At 40.8% G+C, this 16514-nt stretch overlaps 1 protein-coding gene across 1 annotated transcript in view; it reads left to right on the top strand.

The window, feature by feature from the left end:
* SSU72 (SSU72 homolog, RNA polymerase II CTD phosphatase) overlaps window positions 1–16151 on the top strand; it is a 28572-nt gene extending 12421 nt beyond the window's left edge. The window contains exons 3-5 of the mRNA XM_074161749.1: window positions 12400–12539; window positions 14434–14552; window positions 15560–16151. Of these exons, the coding sequence (XP_074017850.1) occupies window positions 12400–12539; window positions 14434–14552; window positions 15560–15661 (361 nt within the window). The 3' untranslated portion in view covers window positions 15662–16151. The remainder of the gene's footprint in view (window positions 1–12399; window positions 12540–14433; window positions 14553–15559) is intronic.
* The last annotated feature ends 363 nt before the right edge of the window (window positions 16152–16514 follow it).

The following is a 16514-nucleotide window of genomic DNA, read 5'->3' as shown; positions in this document are numbered from 1 at the left end:
ACACCGTCTCCTGTGCCTGTGGAGAGAAATTAACACAAAGAGGATCAGAACTAGCTGAGAAGAGGGAACATGCAGAAGCAGTGAGGCTATCTTGAGGGATAACTCTTCTGTCTTTGTAGGGTGGTGATGAAGAAGGAGGATCCTTTAGTGCTGAAGTTTTAGTCAGACATCGTTGCAGTTAGGCTTTTCTTCCAGAAAACTGCATTTCCTGTCGCAGAGTCAAGCTTAGCTTCATGGGACAGTACAATTTAAGTATTAATAATCATTTCTTCCAGAAGGTTTCCTCTGCTCTCCCGTAAGGCTAGTACTGGAAGAAAGGAAGCAGTTCCTTGTGCAGTGTCCTCAGCTGTACTAGAAAGTTACATGGCATCAGCCTCAGAATTGATAAGCAAACTGCTGAAATACTGCGTATCCGTTGTAGTGAGCGTGTTGCTGGGTTCTGCTCCAGGCAAGAAATAGAACTGCTTGTTGGACCGAGGTCAGACTATGTCCTTCAAAGTACTTTAATATTCCTAGAAGTATGGGGAAGGGATGAGGACGGAAAGCAGTGTTTAAACTGAATTTGAGCCATCTTCCAAGAGGCACATTTCTGCAAATCTATATATTTCCAGCCATAAGCAGATTTCCAATCCCTTTTTCTCCTTGAAGGAATCATAAGACCAAAACACAAAATCTCAGGCCTTTCAAAGGCAGCAGTTCTTAGTACTTTTTAGTTTGGCTTCTGAACAGAGTGCCATTAATCTTGCTTTCCTTCGTGTTAAAAAGGAAATATTTAAAATTATTTTAAAAATATATAAAACAAATATATGTTATTTTAGTAGTATTTCCTGTGTATTTGAACTTATGTGACATGGTAGAAACTACAGACACCAATCTAATATTAAATCTTCTCCAGCTTATAAAACATCCTCTGCCATCCTGTCTGTCTTCTAGGTAGAGTCTTTGGAAGGTTTATTTCCTTAACACAGGGGAGTCCTGAACAGACGCTCTCAAGAATTCTAAGAGATCTTCTTAGATCAGCCTGGCCTGAGGCTGATAACTATTGTAAAATCCACTTAGAGTTTGAGTGATTTCATTGACAGTGTTTCAGTCATAGTGTATGAGCTCTGTGAATGAACGCATACGTTTGAATATTTAAGTGTCTTCAAAAGGGCATTCTTGGAAGGAAAGGTGACATTTGGATCTGAGACTTGACATATTTGAATGGATGTTAAAAATAAGGCTACTTGAATGTCTAGCCAAAATATGTCCCTGCCATCTGCTGGCCTCCCGAATGCACCAGGCAAAATTAGCATTGCTTAAATATGTTTTGCTGCATAAGCAGATCATAATCCATTGGCTCTGTTGCTTGGGATACAGCACAGGAAGTTTTCATAAGTAGCCCTAGCAATAAATGCAGCAAGACGTTGATATTGTTCACTCTTTGCGCAGCTAACTCCTTAGTGCGAGTTGTTCATAGATCATCTTTGTAAGGGGCTTTTATATAAGGGTAAGTAAAAAATTTGCTGCTTCTACTTTTGGGCATTGGCTTAAATCCCGCTCAGTCCTGTTGTAATCTGTAGCTGATAAAACTTCAAAGCAGTCCGCAGCATAAAGATGAGCATAGCGATGGGATGAAATTGCCAAACTAGGACCAAACAGACTCAGTGAGGGGAGAGAGGTGACAGTGAACTACTGTTTCTTGCCTTGAAGAGGTTACTTTGGATTAACACAAAACTTCTGTGCCGGTGTAAGGGATGCTTATCCATATTTTCTTATGTTGATTCCAAACCAATTTCCATCTTCAGGGTAATGTAATGTAATTTCTGCAACTAGCTTTAGTTGCAAGAGTAAAACCTCTATGCCTGACTTCTGGGTTCATAGCATGGTTTGGGTTGGAAGATCATCTGACCTTAAAGAGCATCTCGTTCCACCCCCCTGCCCTGGGCAGGGACACCTTCCACCAGACCAGGTTGCTCAAAACCCTGTCCAACCCAGCTTTGAACGTCTCCAGGGATGGAAGGGATGTTTATGCCATTTTTCTTGGATATGCAGAAAGATCGTGAAATTTAACAGAGAGACTGAAGGCATGTTTCCACATGACTTTGCAAATATACATTACCCCTTCTTGTTCTTTGCTCTTATCTTTGTACTAAAGATAAGGATTTTTTTTTTTGCTGGAGTGTTTTAGCTGGGAGCATTTTCTACTTAAACTTTATGTATGGAGTATTAGTGTCACGTCTGCCACCTTTTAAATCAGTAGAGGTTTTTAGGTATAAATCACATCTATTTCCATTAGGCCAAGTCAGCATTCTCTTGCTACCAGCAATGCTTCTTACTAAAGCTCCGAGTTCAGCAGCTCTAATTGAGTCTTGTGGAATCGTAGCTTCTGCCTTCACTAAAGCATCTAGAAACTTGCAGCAAAGCCAGCAGTGTAAGTTACAGGAGATAGTTTTGAAAAATACTGTAGTGAAGAAACAAATGTGATTTAATTTACTGGGAAGAAATAAGTCTTCATAGTTTTAGCAATTAATTTTGATGCTTTTGACTCTAGAGTGATCAAGTTATGTTCATGTAATACAAACTTTTTAGCACTTGTGGGGGTGGAAGAGCAAGTGAAAGTCTGATGCTTCATCATTTTTGTTTAGTGACTCTGATCTTAAAAATTTCTCAATACTGCCAAAGGTACAAATTGTAGAAATCGAGTGAACTGTGCCAAATTTTTCTGATAATCTACATCTGATGTGGCTTATATGTCACCTGCTTCTGTGAGGCATTTTGAAAACTCACTTCTACGTAGCTTGCCCTGTGTCCACGTGGTACGGCATAAAACATCTTTCAGCTACTTACAGAGGAGCGTTTTGAAAACTTCTAACAGACAGCAATGAAAAATTGTTTGGAAACTTTGGATGCACTTGGAAGCGTGATCAATAGCCCACATCTTGATAGAAGGAAGATCAGAAAATTGTTAAAGGTAAGAGAAATCCAAGTAAGACGGCCACTGTCACGATTTGACACTGGTCATCCTCCTTGTACTCCTAGAGCACACAAAAGTGTGTGCAGGCATGTGCTTCAAGCATTGGCAGAAGTACTTGGATCAGTGTTTTGTGAAGGATAGCGTATATCCTTCTATGTATTTAAAATATATTTTTTCTGGCACTTGGGGATCCAGGTGCCAGATTTATTCAATTAGAGTAAATATAGCAAGGGTTCAGCACTGGACCAACATACAAAGTATTTAGCAGTGCAGATCTGCAGTCTACCACGGGAACGTGTGCCAGGTTCTTACTTCCCATCTTAGTAGTAAGGAAGTTGGCTGACACAACTGTATTTATAAAAATCCTACTTGATATAGAGAATAGTTGCTGGCATGGAATTATTCTTGGAAGATGTTGTTCATGTATGGTGCACATGCAAGAGTTGTCTGAAGGGCTTCACATCCCAGACAGAGCTCAGTCAGCCCTGAGAAATTCATATACGTGAGAGATCTTTTAAAAAAAAATCTCCAATAAATACCTGAGAGAAAGTCAGCAAAAGAGGGAATCTCATACAAATAGAAATATGCATTTAAATGCTTACCTTTCCCAAACATGGTGCTGGTACTTTATGGGATACTTAATTTTGACTGATTTGATACGAGGTAGTGAAAGTAGTGTTAAAATCCGAAGTAGTATTAATTAGTGAAATCTCTGCTTTTAGGATGTGTGAAAGGGATTCAGGCAGTCTTACTGCTGTATACCTGTAATTGGCATGGCATAGATATCAGGGCAGGAAAAAACCAAAGTGATTAAAGCACTGTATTTTCAGAAGGTAGTAAGTTGGGGTGGGGTGAGGAGGAGAAGGCGGTCTGGCTTTGGTGCTGCCCAGGGACAGAACTGGCAGTCTTGGGTATCTTTAATGATACTTATGAATTTCATAAGTAATGAATTTATTGCAAGAATAGGGACATGTTAACGAGTGTGAGAAGGGCTTATTGTGGGAAGTGTTTACCCAGGGTGCACAAGTTGTGTGTATGCGAGATTTGCAAAATTGGTTGTTAATCAGGCTATGAATTAAGCACATCCCTCTTCAGTATCCTGTTTGTAGGGCTGGGCTGAGGAGTGTTTGCTGCAGACCTCCTCCGGCGTGTTTCTCGCTCTGCATACTGCTGTTTAAAAGTGCTCCCGCTGTCTTTATGAATGTGTTCTCAGGTTTCCCAAGTGTGTTAAATGAAGTGGCTTAATTGATTTTAAGTTTTGTAATACCTGTGTTTCGCTTTATCTCAGTTGCCCTATCCAGCTGTAGCTATTTAGTTGAAAATTTCCTTTGAGTGCTACAGTACAAAGCAATGACAACAACGGAAACCAATTTGAAAATAATTATTGCAGACCCTGTTTCTCTGAGACTTTAAATGGAAGGACTAATATTTTTGTCACAGACCTCTCTCCTCACAGCTACCTCAAAGTACTTCCCTCCACCCCATCCTACGGCATTTGCTGCTCATCTTCTGAAATCTGGCACTCATTTCTAAACCTGAGAAGAGCATCCATGAGTAGTATGTGATACTTAACGAACCCTCTTATGATTCCTGCATGCTTGCCTCCTGCTCCTTACGAGGATTTCTGTGTTCCTTGTTACGTGTCCATATCACTTACTGGACTTTCCTGTGGTTTGAGCTCTCTTGCCAAGTGACTGAGACACTGCAGGTCCCAGCAATTGGAATTGAACTCCTCTTGAACTTCATCCAAGTGTGTAGTCAACTCTTTGATGGCATAGTCAAACGTGCCACATCTTTGAAGTCATCTTGTTGCGTTCTGTCTCTGGAATCCTTGTCTTTCTGTACGTCTGTGAGATCCCTTCTCCGGCTCTTCGGCAGTGGACTTTGCTACTGCTCCCTTTCTCTTCTCCTTTGACAGCTTCTATCTGTCCAGTTCCATCAAATACAGCTTCAGCTGTTCAGCTCCAACAGGCAGTTGACCTCAACTAAAGATCTTTCCTTCTTTCAGTGATGTGTGGGTATGTTGCCCTCAGCTTTGGGGCTCAGCCAGCCTTGAGGAAACGAGCAGGACCAGCACGTGGTCAGGTTTGGACCAGCTCCTGTGAGTGTGCCCAGTTGGATTTTATCCTTGCAGCATGTAGCTTAGAAATGCTGCATAGGTCTCCTTAGCAATGAAAAACAAGTGACACTTCAATTCTTTGCAAGTTCTTAAGGGAGGCACAAATGTTATCAGAAATGTTATTTAACCCAAATTAGTATCTTTGGTATTTTGGGATGTCTCATTCTCAGCATTAAGACTAAGTTACACAGTGCCACAAAAGACTTATGAACAAACTCTGATTAGTACTAAACCCCCACAATTTTCATTCTAAATGAAAGGCAGTTTGCCCTCTGGATGTTCTTGCAGTCATAATCTCAGTTGCTTGGAAAGTAGAGCTGGTGGTGCCCATTTTTAGTCTTTTATTCCCTGTAAAAGGAAGTGATTCTGAAGGTAGAAAGAGGTTGGGACGTCTCACGCTTCCTTTAAGGAAATGTCTAGTTCCTGGGCATTTTGCCCAGCAGGGTTTAACACAACGTATCTTCTGTTTGTAATACAGATACTAATAAATAAATTAAGATGATATGGAAAAGAGACCTGCAAATGCCATTCATACTAGTGTGAGAAGCGTTCTGCTCTGCTGCTGGTTTTTCATGAAGAATTGCAGTATTTGAGTGTGCTGACAGCTGCACCAAAATGAATAATCAGCACGTCAGATTTGTTTGAAGATGCAGAAGGTTTGGGTGCCAGCCATTACTTTAAAGATGTTTTTTTCCTAAAAAGTGTGTATACATTTTAGCAAATATAGTTTGCCCAATTATGTTTAATAAATTGGTCTCTAGTATATTTCAGACGACTATGTAATTTATATACCCCAGAACTTTCAGCACAAATCACTTGTGAGTTTCATTTTCAGTTTCACCTGAGAGTTAAAATGAAACTTACTGAATACTTTGATCAGTAAGAGATCGTTTTCCTTTTATCATACAGGATTTTAATTTAAATAGGTCAATATATTGATATATAAATTGCGTAAGGCAACACTTAACCTCATCTAAGCTTAGTCATCTGCAGACTAGTCATCTTGATGGCACCTGGTTGGGTGCCCTTATGCCAAGAGGAGAAGACAGGGATATTTTAGATGATGTCTTTGTTCCTGGAGAGTGGAAAAATTAAAACAGAGTAGGTAGGCTACACCAGATTCTTTTTCACCAGCTATCAAGGAAGACTTGGATGTAGATATTTCCATACAGCCTTCTAAACCTGCGTGGTTGAGTTTATCTAAATTTCTTCTTAAGGTAGGAAAAATACTTCTGAAAGTAAATTGGCTAGGTGTGTTGATTGCTACCACTGAGATGCAGCTCTGTAAGCAGTAGTGGTAAGAAAGGAAAACAAAGAAGCCTTTGTTTTAAAACACAGCATCATATGCTGGAAGATGTTAGTGTAAAGAAGCAGGCATGAAATTTAGTTATCTTGCTTGCATTTCTTACGTGGTGCTTGGTTTCCAGGTGATGCTTTACAAGTTCTGAAATACACACGCCTTTAGAAAAGCACAGCTGGGATGGCCTAAGGGGATGGTCATTCCTGTCTGTTCATTCCTTAATACCGAGCTCTGAGGTTGAACTACTGTTGAAATCTTCCTGCTGAATTATAGAGTGTTTTGATTTCAGCTGGACACTGAGCTCTGCAAAACCATCATTTAGTAGGAAACAGAACTCATCTGGCTACATCTGACTTCAGTCCGTCACCTCTTTCTGAATTTCCCATTCAGAATTTTGTTGTCTTGTTGGATCTCAAAACTGAGATGGTCGGTGGGAGCCCCATCATCCTAGTTACTGGGAAAAAACCTCAGCATTAACTGGATTTATTCCCAGTGAATAGGTATTCTTGATTCCTGCTGCTCTGGGAAAAGAAGCAGTGATCTTGTACTCCGATTCAGATGTGTCTAGTGATGGTGCAGTGTGCCTCTTTCAACCTTTAACTGTCTGATCTTAGGATTTATCAAATCCTCCTTTTTTTTTTTTCTTTGCTAATCTATTGCTTTTTGTCAACTCCAAGTACGGATTCTCTAAACATAATCCCTAATGAGTTTTGTGCAGACTAGTTGCTTTCTATACCCTGTATCTTTCCATATCCGTTGTGCCCTAACAAGGTATCCATTTTTATTTAATGCCAATAAAACTTGATTTTCCTACATAATTTTCTATAAGCTTGTTTGGTGATTTAAAAATGCTCAAGTGGCAGCCAGTACTTTATTGTAGTCTTTTCTTCTCCTCTTCTTGCTGTCCTCTTGTGCTTCTCCTCGAGAAGTGTATTTGACATAAACCTTGAGTTCTGGAAGTGACAGACGGTCTGAGGCTGGGTTAGGTGTGACACAAAGGTAGCACTTCATATTGGGGGGGAGCGGGGCAGAATAATTCTTAATGGAGAGTCAAATCTGAGCATTTGGCTCTTATTTTAATGCAGGTTATTTAGTGTTCTCAGGTGCTGGCAGTCTGCTTTGATATTGCTGTACTGGGGGAGTTAGTCTCAGTGTGTAGTTCTCTAGGGGAATAGACCACATTTTATCCAGGAGCTATTGTAAAAGGGGGGGAGGAAAAAAAAAAAAGGTGCTGTCCATCCTTGCAGAGAAACTCAGTGTCACATTCCAACTAGATTTTGCTGTTTGGTGTGAAGAAGAGCATGCCGAGACTCCCTTTAATTCTCCATGGACAGATTTAACAAGTTGTTCTAAAAACCATCTCTAGTTTCCTAAAAAGCTGGCTTCTGAAATAGAACTTGGAATAACCGCTGGTCTTGACTATGGCTAAACAGAGAAGTGAGTGTGTTTGCAGGCATAAATGGGGAGATAGTGCTAACATTTGAGTCATTAAAAAAATTAATTACACCATGAGTGATTTTTATGTAACTGTATGAGTGTATTCAATACAACTTTAACAGTTACAAAATTACAGACCAGACCCTGGAAAACCTAATTAGGGGAGAGTGTAAATAATCAAGAGCATGTGCTTGAGTGGGGTTGGGTTTTTTTCCAATTAATTAATTTTCATAGTACCTGAATGGAATAACACGTAGCATCCGTAGGAGAAATTTTTTGTTGTCGTCATTGTTCTAAGTCCGCCTGTCACTTCTTTTTAATGTTTTACCCAGCTGACCTCTGACAGCGATAATCATCACACAGCGTTAACGGCCTGACTCATGTTGCAGCTCTCATCCCCTAGATTTTTTTTCTTAATGAATTTCCAACAATAGTTCTCAGGAAATTACAGCCAGAAATATCTTTCAGGTTTGTAAGGATCCAGTTTCCTAACAAAAACCAGCAATCCACATTTTATTGAGTTTTGTAGTCTGGGAACCAGCAGATCTTTGCCACTCTGTTCAGCTACGCAAGAAACACCATCAGCAAAACGGGAAGAGGGACGTTTGTGGAAGCAACGCAGTTGTCATGGTTGTCTTTCAACAAGGACAGTGAAAAACAGTATTCTGGGGTAGGGAAAAATTATGATTATTATTAGTTTTAATTTTAACCTCATTGTAGGTTTTATGACAGAGAGTGCAGTTTTGGGGAGGGGAGAGCAAGGAATTACTCTTATCATAATGTGTGAAGATAATGACAAGAATATATTAAATGAAGGAACACTTCTGCTTCTCGGGATGATCTGCGTTATCCTGTGATGTTCCCTCATATGCCAGTTTCACTTTAGCAAAAGTGCAGTTTTTACCAAGCCTTACTCACGTTTTGTGAAGTGGAACTATTCAGTAGTTAGTTCAGTGCAGCGGTGGAAGACGGGTAAAATCAGCAAATAGACTTCCAGTTCTGTAAAACTTCTGAATTTCACTACTGGTTGGGGAGAGTAGTTTATACGGTATCTTGAAATTGCTTTCAGTAGAGACTTTTGGAGAGGACTTGACAAACTCAGAAGCATTTCGGTATTTTAGAACTTTTAAACTTGCTGGGAGGGGGGAAAGGCATTTAGAGAGGATACTGTGGACCACTGGTATTTTCTTTGTTATTGTCGCACTGACCGACTGCCTGTGGCCATCCTCTTTTCACATAATGTTGGCCAGAGGTTTTGAAGTTTGAAGCGCCCAGTTCAAAGCAAACGCTCTGATGAAAGGACATCTACAAAAGCAAACGCTTAGTGCGAGAGAGAGAAGAGAGGACACATTGGTGTCACTTGCTGATGTCCAGGCAGTTGGTAAAATCTGCTTTTCTTGCTTTGCCCTTGCTCTGGGTTTCTGAACGAAAGCAGAGCGATGGCCGTGGGGTCTGTAAGGTGCAGTCACCGCCGGCTGCACGGCGCTGAAAAAAAGGATGAAGAAGCTGTACTGTTGGCAATATGCACCTTCCAGGTAGTGCTCAGTGTTCTCAGGGTCCTGTCAGTGAACTAATTACTGATAAACTGATGAGAGGGGTAAAGGATGTGTATTGAGCAGAGACCTGTCGAGTGGATGGTAAAAGGCATTTATGGTATCTATGACCGGAATTCTAAATTTGGGTAGCAGGAGCTATGAAAGCTTTAAGGGTTTAATCTAAACACACACACACACCTCTTTTTTTGTTTGGTTTTTTTTTGTTTTTTTTTAATTACATGTATATTTTCATCAATACTCGTTACAGGGTATCCTTAAGTAAATGGAGAGAATGCACAGTCAGTAACAATAGAAATAGCTGGGTATAGTTACGTCCATAAGAGTGAGCAGCGTCACTCTGTCTGTTGGAAAAACTCAACTTGTATCACAATATCTCCTCTTGATACCAAGTCTTTCCATTACTGAGTTGTCATGCATAAATTTCATTATATTGTGGATCTGTTTAGCATAGTTATTCCAATAAAGGCGATACCTGAATTGGACTCACTGTAACAATGTGATGTATTTACTGTACCGATAGTTAGCAGTAGGTGAAGGCCTCTTAGATCAACGTGTGCGTGTCTTGTTGCCTTTCTGGGCACGGTAGAGTTACGGTGGCCGCTATGGCCAGAGAACAGCACTGAAAGCCAGGTGAGAATTTAGCAAGTGCCTTCTGAAGAAGTGACTGCAGAAAAGAAAGAGCAGAAAGGCATGGGATAGGGAGCGCGGAGTTGAAATCGATTGGAAGGGAAGCAAAGTCTGACTTAAATGATTTGACATCTGGCAGTATAGCGGGAACCATTAATAATGAAGATAAAGAAGCCCCGTTATGATTATGCATTGAAAACCATCATGCAGATCACCTCCCCCTGCTTGCTTGAAAGGATGATGCCCTGGGTTTTTTTTCTAGGTGAAAAAGATTTCAGACAACCAAATATGAAAGTGTCATGAATCCTAACTGCGTATTTCAGCCTCCTTTTATAGGCAGATGGACCCTGGGAAAAAAAAAAATAGCTGTAAGTTGGCAGCGGAAAGCTCGACTGTGAGGCAGAAAGCTTGACTGTGTGGGTTTTTTGAATATGCGTAATTCTGTCTCCAAGCTCAGTCAGGAAAGCTAGGGGACAGATGCCAGCAACATTTTATCCTAGAAAGGGGAAAAAAAAAAAAAAAAAGGAACCCAAAAAAAGTGTGTGGGATGTTGTAGATTTTTTCCTTGAGCTGCATGATGTCGAAATGAGGACTGTAGATCCCAGAAAGGGCTCGCCTTCAAACGGAACAAAGCCGTGCTGCCAGATGTTTACAAGTATTTTGAAAATGGCTTTTGCAATCATTTTCATGCTTTGCAAATAACCAGAGGTCTGAAATAGCTACACTGAAGTGGATTTTCTCCAAGCATGACAAACCCAAGGAGAGTTTACAGGGGTGCTTTGAGGAACCAGCAGGTGCTGGAGCACAAGGGCTGCTTGTGAGAGCTTTGGGCTGTAAAGGACAATTTTTTAACTATATAGGGAGAAATCTTTTGGGAAAGAAGAGTGGTAAAAGACTTGGAGGTGACCTGAAGAGAAGTCAGTTGGCTGAGAGAATTGCCAAGGTGTATTTGTGATAAACACCGTATCATTCGGTTTGTGATTCAAAACTGAAATTTTCTTTAGTCAAGTAGGTGATGCAGACACATCGCACTGAATGTATTTTCCATAAAAAGTAGACTTTTACAGGTAGAAAGATGGGTTTTGTTTCTAATGTAGCTTAAACACTTGAAAGACTTTAAAGCTTTGGAGGCTGTTTGCTTGGAAACTGTTGAAGAACACTTTGAAGCCTGTAGGTTAGCGGGTGCGCGTCTGGCTGGCTGGGGCAGCAGAACCGGAGATACCGGAGGGCAACTGCAGAAAGGTAGGCAGAAAGTTGCTGGTTTCTTGCTACAGAAGATTAGGGCTGCGCTCTGAAAAGAATTAAGATACCTGTTAGATATGTATATGACCTTTTCAAGAAGGAAATAAGCCAAGACAATCTCTTACTTACTTGCTCCTAATGACGGAAAGTTTTTTTGCTCAGAATCTTTCTGTTATCTCACGAAATTATAGACGGTTATCCTTACTGCTATTTTAATTTAAAAATATATATGTTTAGATGGCTAAAAATACTGCTGCTTCAAAGCAAGGAAAAGATGCATCAGTTTCCAGCCTTTCTTAATTCAAACCTTTCCTGGTATTCTGAATTTAGCCTTAAAACTTTGCCTTCAGAGGAGGTTTGGTTTTAGTCCATTGAGCATATTGGTGACTGTCAACCCTGGGGTGCTCCTGATGAAACTGCATGTCCCAGGAGGCTGAGAAGGCAGTGGGGTTAGTGAACTCTCTCTGAAATGGGGGATACAGGGTGTAAATTCGAGGCTGGAGGTTACAGCACCAGCATAAATATAGCTACCGAGCAGCGGAACAGATTCCTTTCACACAGTGACTGAAGTTCTGACAGGCATAAAGTCAGTGTTTTTCTTCATTCCCACTTACACATCTTGGGATATTTTTAAGGGATGATGCTTCTGTGATGGATTTAATTTTCTTTGGAAGTTTGGTTGCGTAAACCTGAGGCCTGAGTAGGATTTTATACAGGTGTGCAGTTGACACCAGAAACGCCATAAGATTGACTTTCAAGACAGAGGCCCCTGGAGTGAGGGGCAGTGACTTAAGTGAATGTAGGACATTTCTGCTCACGCAAACAGCTCAGTCTGTGTGTTCTAAGTGTTATGGATATAAAAATAGTTACCCAAGAAAAGTTTTCCTTCTGAGGAACTCTGCTCTTGCGAGGACCTTTTAAAGCTGTCTCTGCCATTGTACTAGTGACAGTGACAGGTCTGTGAACACCAGGAGCTGCATGAATTACCCTGATGGTGATCTTGGTGCCACCTTAGGAATCCATTTAGTGGTCATTGCTCTTTATATTTGCAAACAGAAAGAATCTTATTTTATAGATACAGTAATAATTTAACTTGTATGGGTCATTTGTTCAAAACTATGACTTTTCTTAAAGTAAAGGTACTTAACTCAAGCAACTTCAGATACACACAGAATGGGATTTTACACATGTTGGACAGAAATAAGAGAATCAAGCCACGACCAGAAAGATTCCAGAACTGCAAAGACGTTTTTGATTTGATCTTAACGTGTGAAGAAAGAGTCTATGATCAAGTAGTAGAAGGTAAGGACCTTGAACTGATAAACCAAGTTAAATTTGGGTGCTTTTTTCCCTCTCCTCCCTGAAGTTCTTCACAAATCTGGAAACACCTGTCTCCTCTGACTCATGCTGCAGGAGCACCAGCAGGGACAAGAGCTCCACTCCATGACTTAAACTTCATGTACCAGAGAAGTGATGGCTGAATGCTTAGTTCTAAAAGATGCTGGTGTGGGCAGCTACACAGAATGTGTGCGCATAGCAATTTTAAGGGCTGACATAAGGAAATAGCAAGCGTTTGGAGAAACTCAAATATGCATTTGGTTTGAAAATGCTAATGGATCTAGAAAACTAGCAAGTTGTATGTGATGACCATTTTTTCACCCGGGGTCGATGGAGAAACAAAGTCTAAGCCATCTTCCTTATGCAGCTTCCCTTCACGTGTCTGCAGAAGACTTCCTGTGCCCTACCAAGTAGTTTATCCACAATAAATATGTCCTGTACAGGTGGAGAAACTGTTCTGGAGTGTGGTTAGCACACTGAAAACACGCTAAGGCTTTGCCCTTAAATGAGTCAGTGAGAGATGCCAGAAGGATCTCAGCTGGGGACTGGGTTCTGCGTGAACACAGTGCAGTGAGCTCGGTGTGAGCTCACCCAAAGTCGTGGGGTTTGGGCAATGACTCAGTGAGCTCCTGGGCTCGGAACCCTCCCTCTAGGAATGCTGAATACAGGCTGGTCTGAGGTCTAAGGTCTTTACTTTACCTTGAAAGACCAGCCAGTGTATGAATTACTGCCATACACAACATTTGAAAGGCTGTTGCCCTGCCTTTTCAGTCCTCAATGGTCATGCCACATGTCATTCTCCTGGTTTGAGGTAAAACAGAACCGATTAGGTTTTCAGCAATTTTACTGAATATGGAGCAATACAGAGCACGATCAATATGGGCTCCTGCAAGCTGAGCAATTACTGTTACGAATCTTTAAGCGAAGTGTTTGAAGTGTATTGATAAGTTCTGAGAGCAACTGACCTGGTGCTTGAATGGATCTTCAGCAGGCTCAGCGTGTCTCGCACAGAAAGCAGCTTTCACTCTGGTTTTAGGTGAGAATCCTGAGGAAGGGAGGTGAAGAGCAACCACTGGCTAGTTTTCCAGTCGTGCATCTCTCTTAACTTCATGGTAATGCCCTTCATAATTCACCCATGAAAGGAGGAAGGCTTTGAGAGCCACCAAACGTCTCTAGATGTGAAAGCTGACACTTCAAAATGAAGGCCTCCACAGGTTTGCCCAAATGAAGTTGCAGAATGGGGTTAGGAGAGAACAACTTGTAGCTTAAAAACAGTGTGTGTAATAGGAAGGTTATGTTAGAGAGGCGTAACAGTAATACATGGGAGGATTAGCAGGAAAAGGATGTTTTATTTTTCCCCATTCACCCCGTGTTAATAAGTGGAACACATTAAAGCTAGAATTTTCAAATGTGACTATCAGTCCTTAACTTGTCGGAGTTCACCTTGCAGTTTAATATTCAGAGTGTTGGACGTACAGTGCTTTTTTGAAAAACAAGCAATTAAAACTCTCCAGGTGAGGAAGCTCAAAATCATTCTTGACTTTTGAGAATCTTGATACCACTCTTTAAAGACTGTCAGAGCAAGGTGGGCAGTAAGTTTTCTTGACCAGGGCAAATAAGCTGTCATGGCCCTCCCACAAAACTCAATTCTTTTGTTTCCAAAATCCATCTCTCATTTTTGAAATAAGAGGAATTACTGTTTAAGACCATATTAAATAAACAATTTTCCAAACCTAAGTTTGGAGAAGGCAGAGTTGGACAATGTCTCTGTATTTTCTTAAAACCTTATGTATGCTCTTTGTAAAATATACCATTCCACCCAAAGTTTTCCTGTTATGTGTGTTTTGTTTTCAACTAGATTTAAATTCCAGAGAGCAGGAGACGTGTCAGCCAGTACATGTGATCAATGTGGACATTCAGGATAACCACGAGGAGGCCACCCTAGGCGCTTTCCTCATCTGTGAGCTCTGCCAGTGTGTAAGTAGAGGGGGCTTGTTGACTGTGGGTGCCTGGACCCCGTCAACTGCGCAGGGGCTGGGGTTTGCTCACTTCTCCTTCAAGGTCCTGCATGTGGCAAAAGTTGTTTTAAGTAATATCCATGTCGAGACACAAGTTTCCAGATTCTTGTGGTTATTTTTGGAGCTGTTGCGCAAACAGATGAGTTGTAGCTGAGTTCGCTGTTTCCAAAGTGGACTCTGGGTCTGTGCACTCAAACCAAATGTGTTGATAACTCGGATAAAAAGCGGTTTTGCAAAGCACCGCGTGTAACAGTTACACGTGTTCAGCCCATACTGGGAACACTTTATGGCAGAAACATCCATTTCAAAAGCAGTTGTAATGCGTGGGATTTAAACATCAGGTTGCATTCTGGATCGTGATACTCTTGAAGAAGATCCTATGTAGGTTTATTTAATGGTACCACCCTGTTGTGTGCATGATGTGTTCCCTCTGCCATCCGCAGTCAGGGGCCGTAGCTCTTGAAGCAGGACTGAAATCAGCTGCACTCAAGCAGTCGAGAGAAGAGAGGAAGGTTCCCTTTCCTCTTTCCTTGTGCAAATTGATGGGTTCACCTATTCCAGTGTGGCAACAGGCTGTGTGATCTATTCTGGTCTGAAATCCTTTCCAGATTCAAAAAGCCAAAGAGGGTTCAAGGACTTGAAATTTCAGCCATCTGTTCAGTGTGCCTGTAGCTATTCCGAAGCTTCCATTCGGTACCTAGCAAGGCTGGATGTTGCCTACTCAACAAAGTACTAGTTAAGTGCCAGTTCAGTGGGTTGGAGGAGGAAGGATATGCAGATAAACATGATGCAAAATATATATACATTTGGGAATGCTGGGAATCTCAATAAAGCACCCGGTGTTTTGTACAGCCTGCTGGCTTAGATTTCACAGTAAGCCAAAAGCATGGAATTATTACAGTTTTCTAAACTACGTGGTATCCTTGGAGTCTGGTTGCTTAGTATTTTTTTTTTTTCCTCTTCTAGATACAGCACACAGAAGACATGGAAAATGAAATAGATGAGCTGTTACAGGAATTTGAAGAGAAAAGTGGAAGGACTTTTCTTCATACTGTCTGCTTTTATTAAAGCACATTTGTCTCTTAGGCCTTAATACAGATGAGGGAAGCATGTGTTTAAAGTTCTGATTATACTGTATTTTCCTGGAAAATGAATATTGATCTTTTTTTGTTTAAAAACTCCTTTTCAGTGTCTTTTTGTTTTGTTTCAGGTATTCTGTCACAGGTAGGCAGAGATACTGGTTGGGGTTGTACATATGAGATGATAAAAGTATACACAAAGGCCACCTATTTAAAAATGAAAATCAAGTTTTTCTTTAAATCCTACTTATTACAAGTAGGTCTTTAATTATAAAGAGAATGTTTCTTGAATATAAGTTTATAATGTATTTTTCCAGCTTACAAATTTATTTTATTTCAGTTGTGCTTTTTCTTTTTTTTATTTTAATGTGACAGAATGGCTGAACTACGTGAGGATATGAATGGAACAATGAAAAACGAGTATCTGTATATTATTAGATATAAAGTTGGAAGCATCCAATAAAAATGAAAAAACCTGTAAGATTGTCTGTCTTCAAAACAGAAGCTGAGTGAGTTTACCTGTTCTCTGCAAGGTAAAACAGAAACTATGTGTAGTAGAACAGGAATGGTCATTCATCCAAAGGGTCTTGGAGAGGGCAGCGACAGCGAGAAGGTCTTGGTAGGAATTGAAAGACCCGAGCTGTGTGTCTGGGCAGCTCATAATGATTTTTCGATCCGGTGTTGAACTGAAGAACTGCTTTCTCTGCATGAATTGGGGCACTGCCAGGAAATCTTTTGGGATCTTAATTGCTTTTGAATTATCGTGTGTGAGATTAATAAGACTGTGAGGCTGTAACTGTAGGAGTCGGGGCCAGCTGGATGTATGTCTTCTATAAGGAAGA

This window comes from Numenius arquata, chromosome 20 (genome assembly GCF_964106895.1).
Source record: "Numenius arquata chromosome 20, bNumArq3.hap1.1, whole genome shotgun sequence".
Lineage (NCBI taxonomy): Eukaryota > Metazoa > Chordata > Aves > Charadriiformes > Scolopacidae > Numenius > Numenius arquata.
This window is presented reverse-complemented; position numbering and strand designations above follow the sequence as displayed.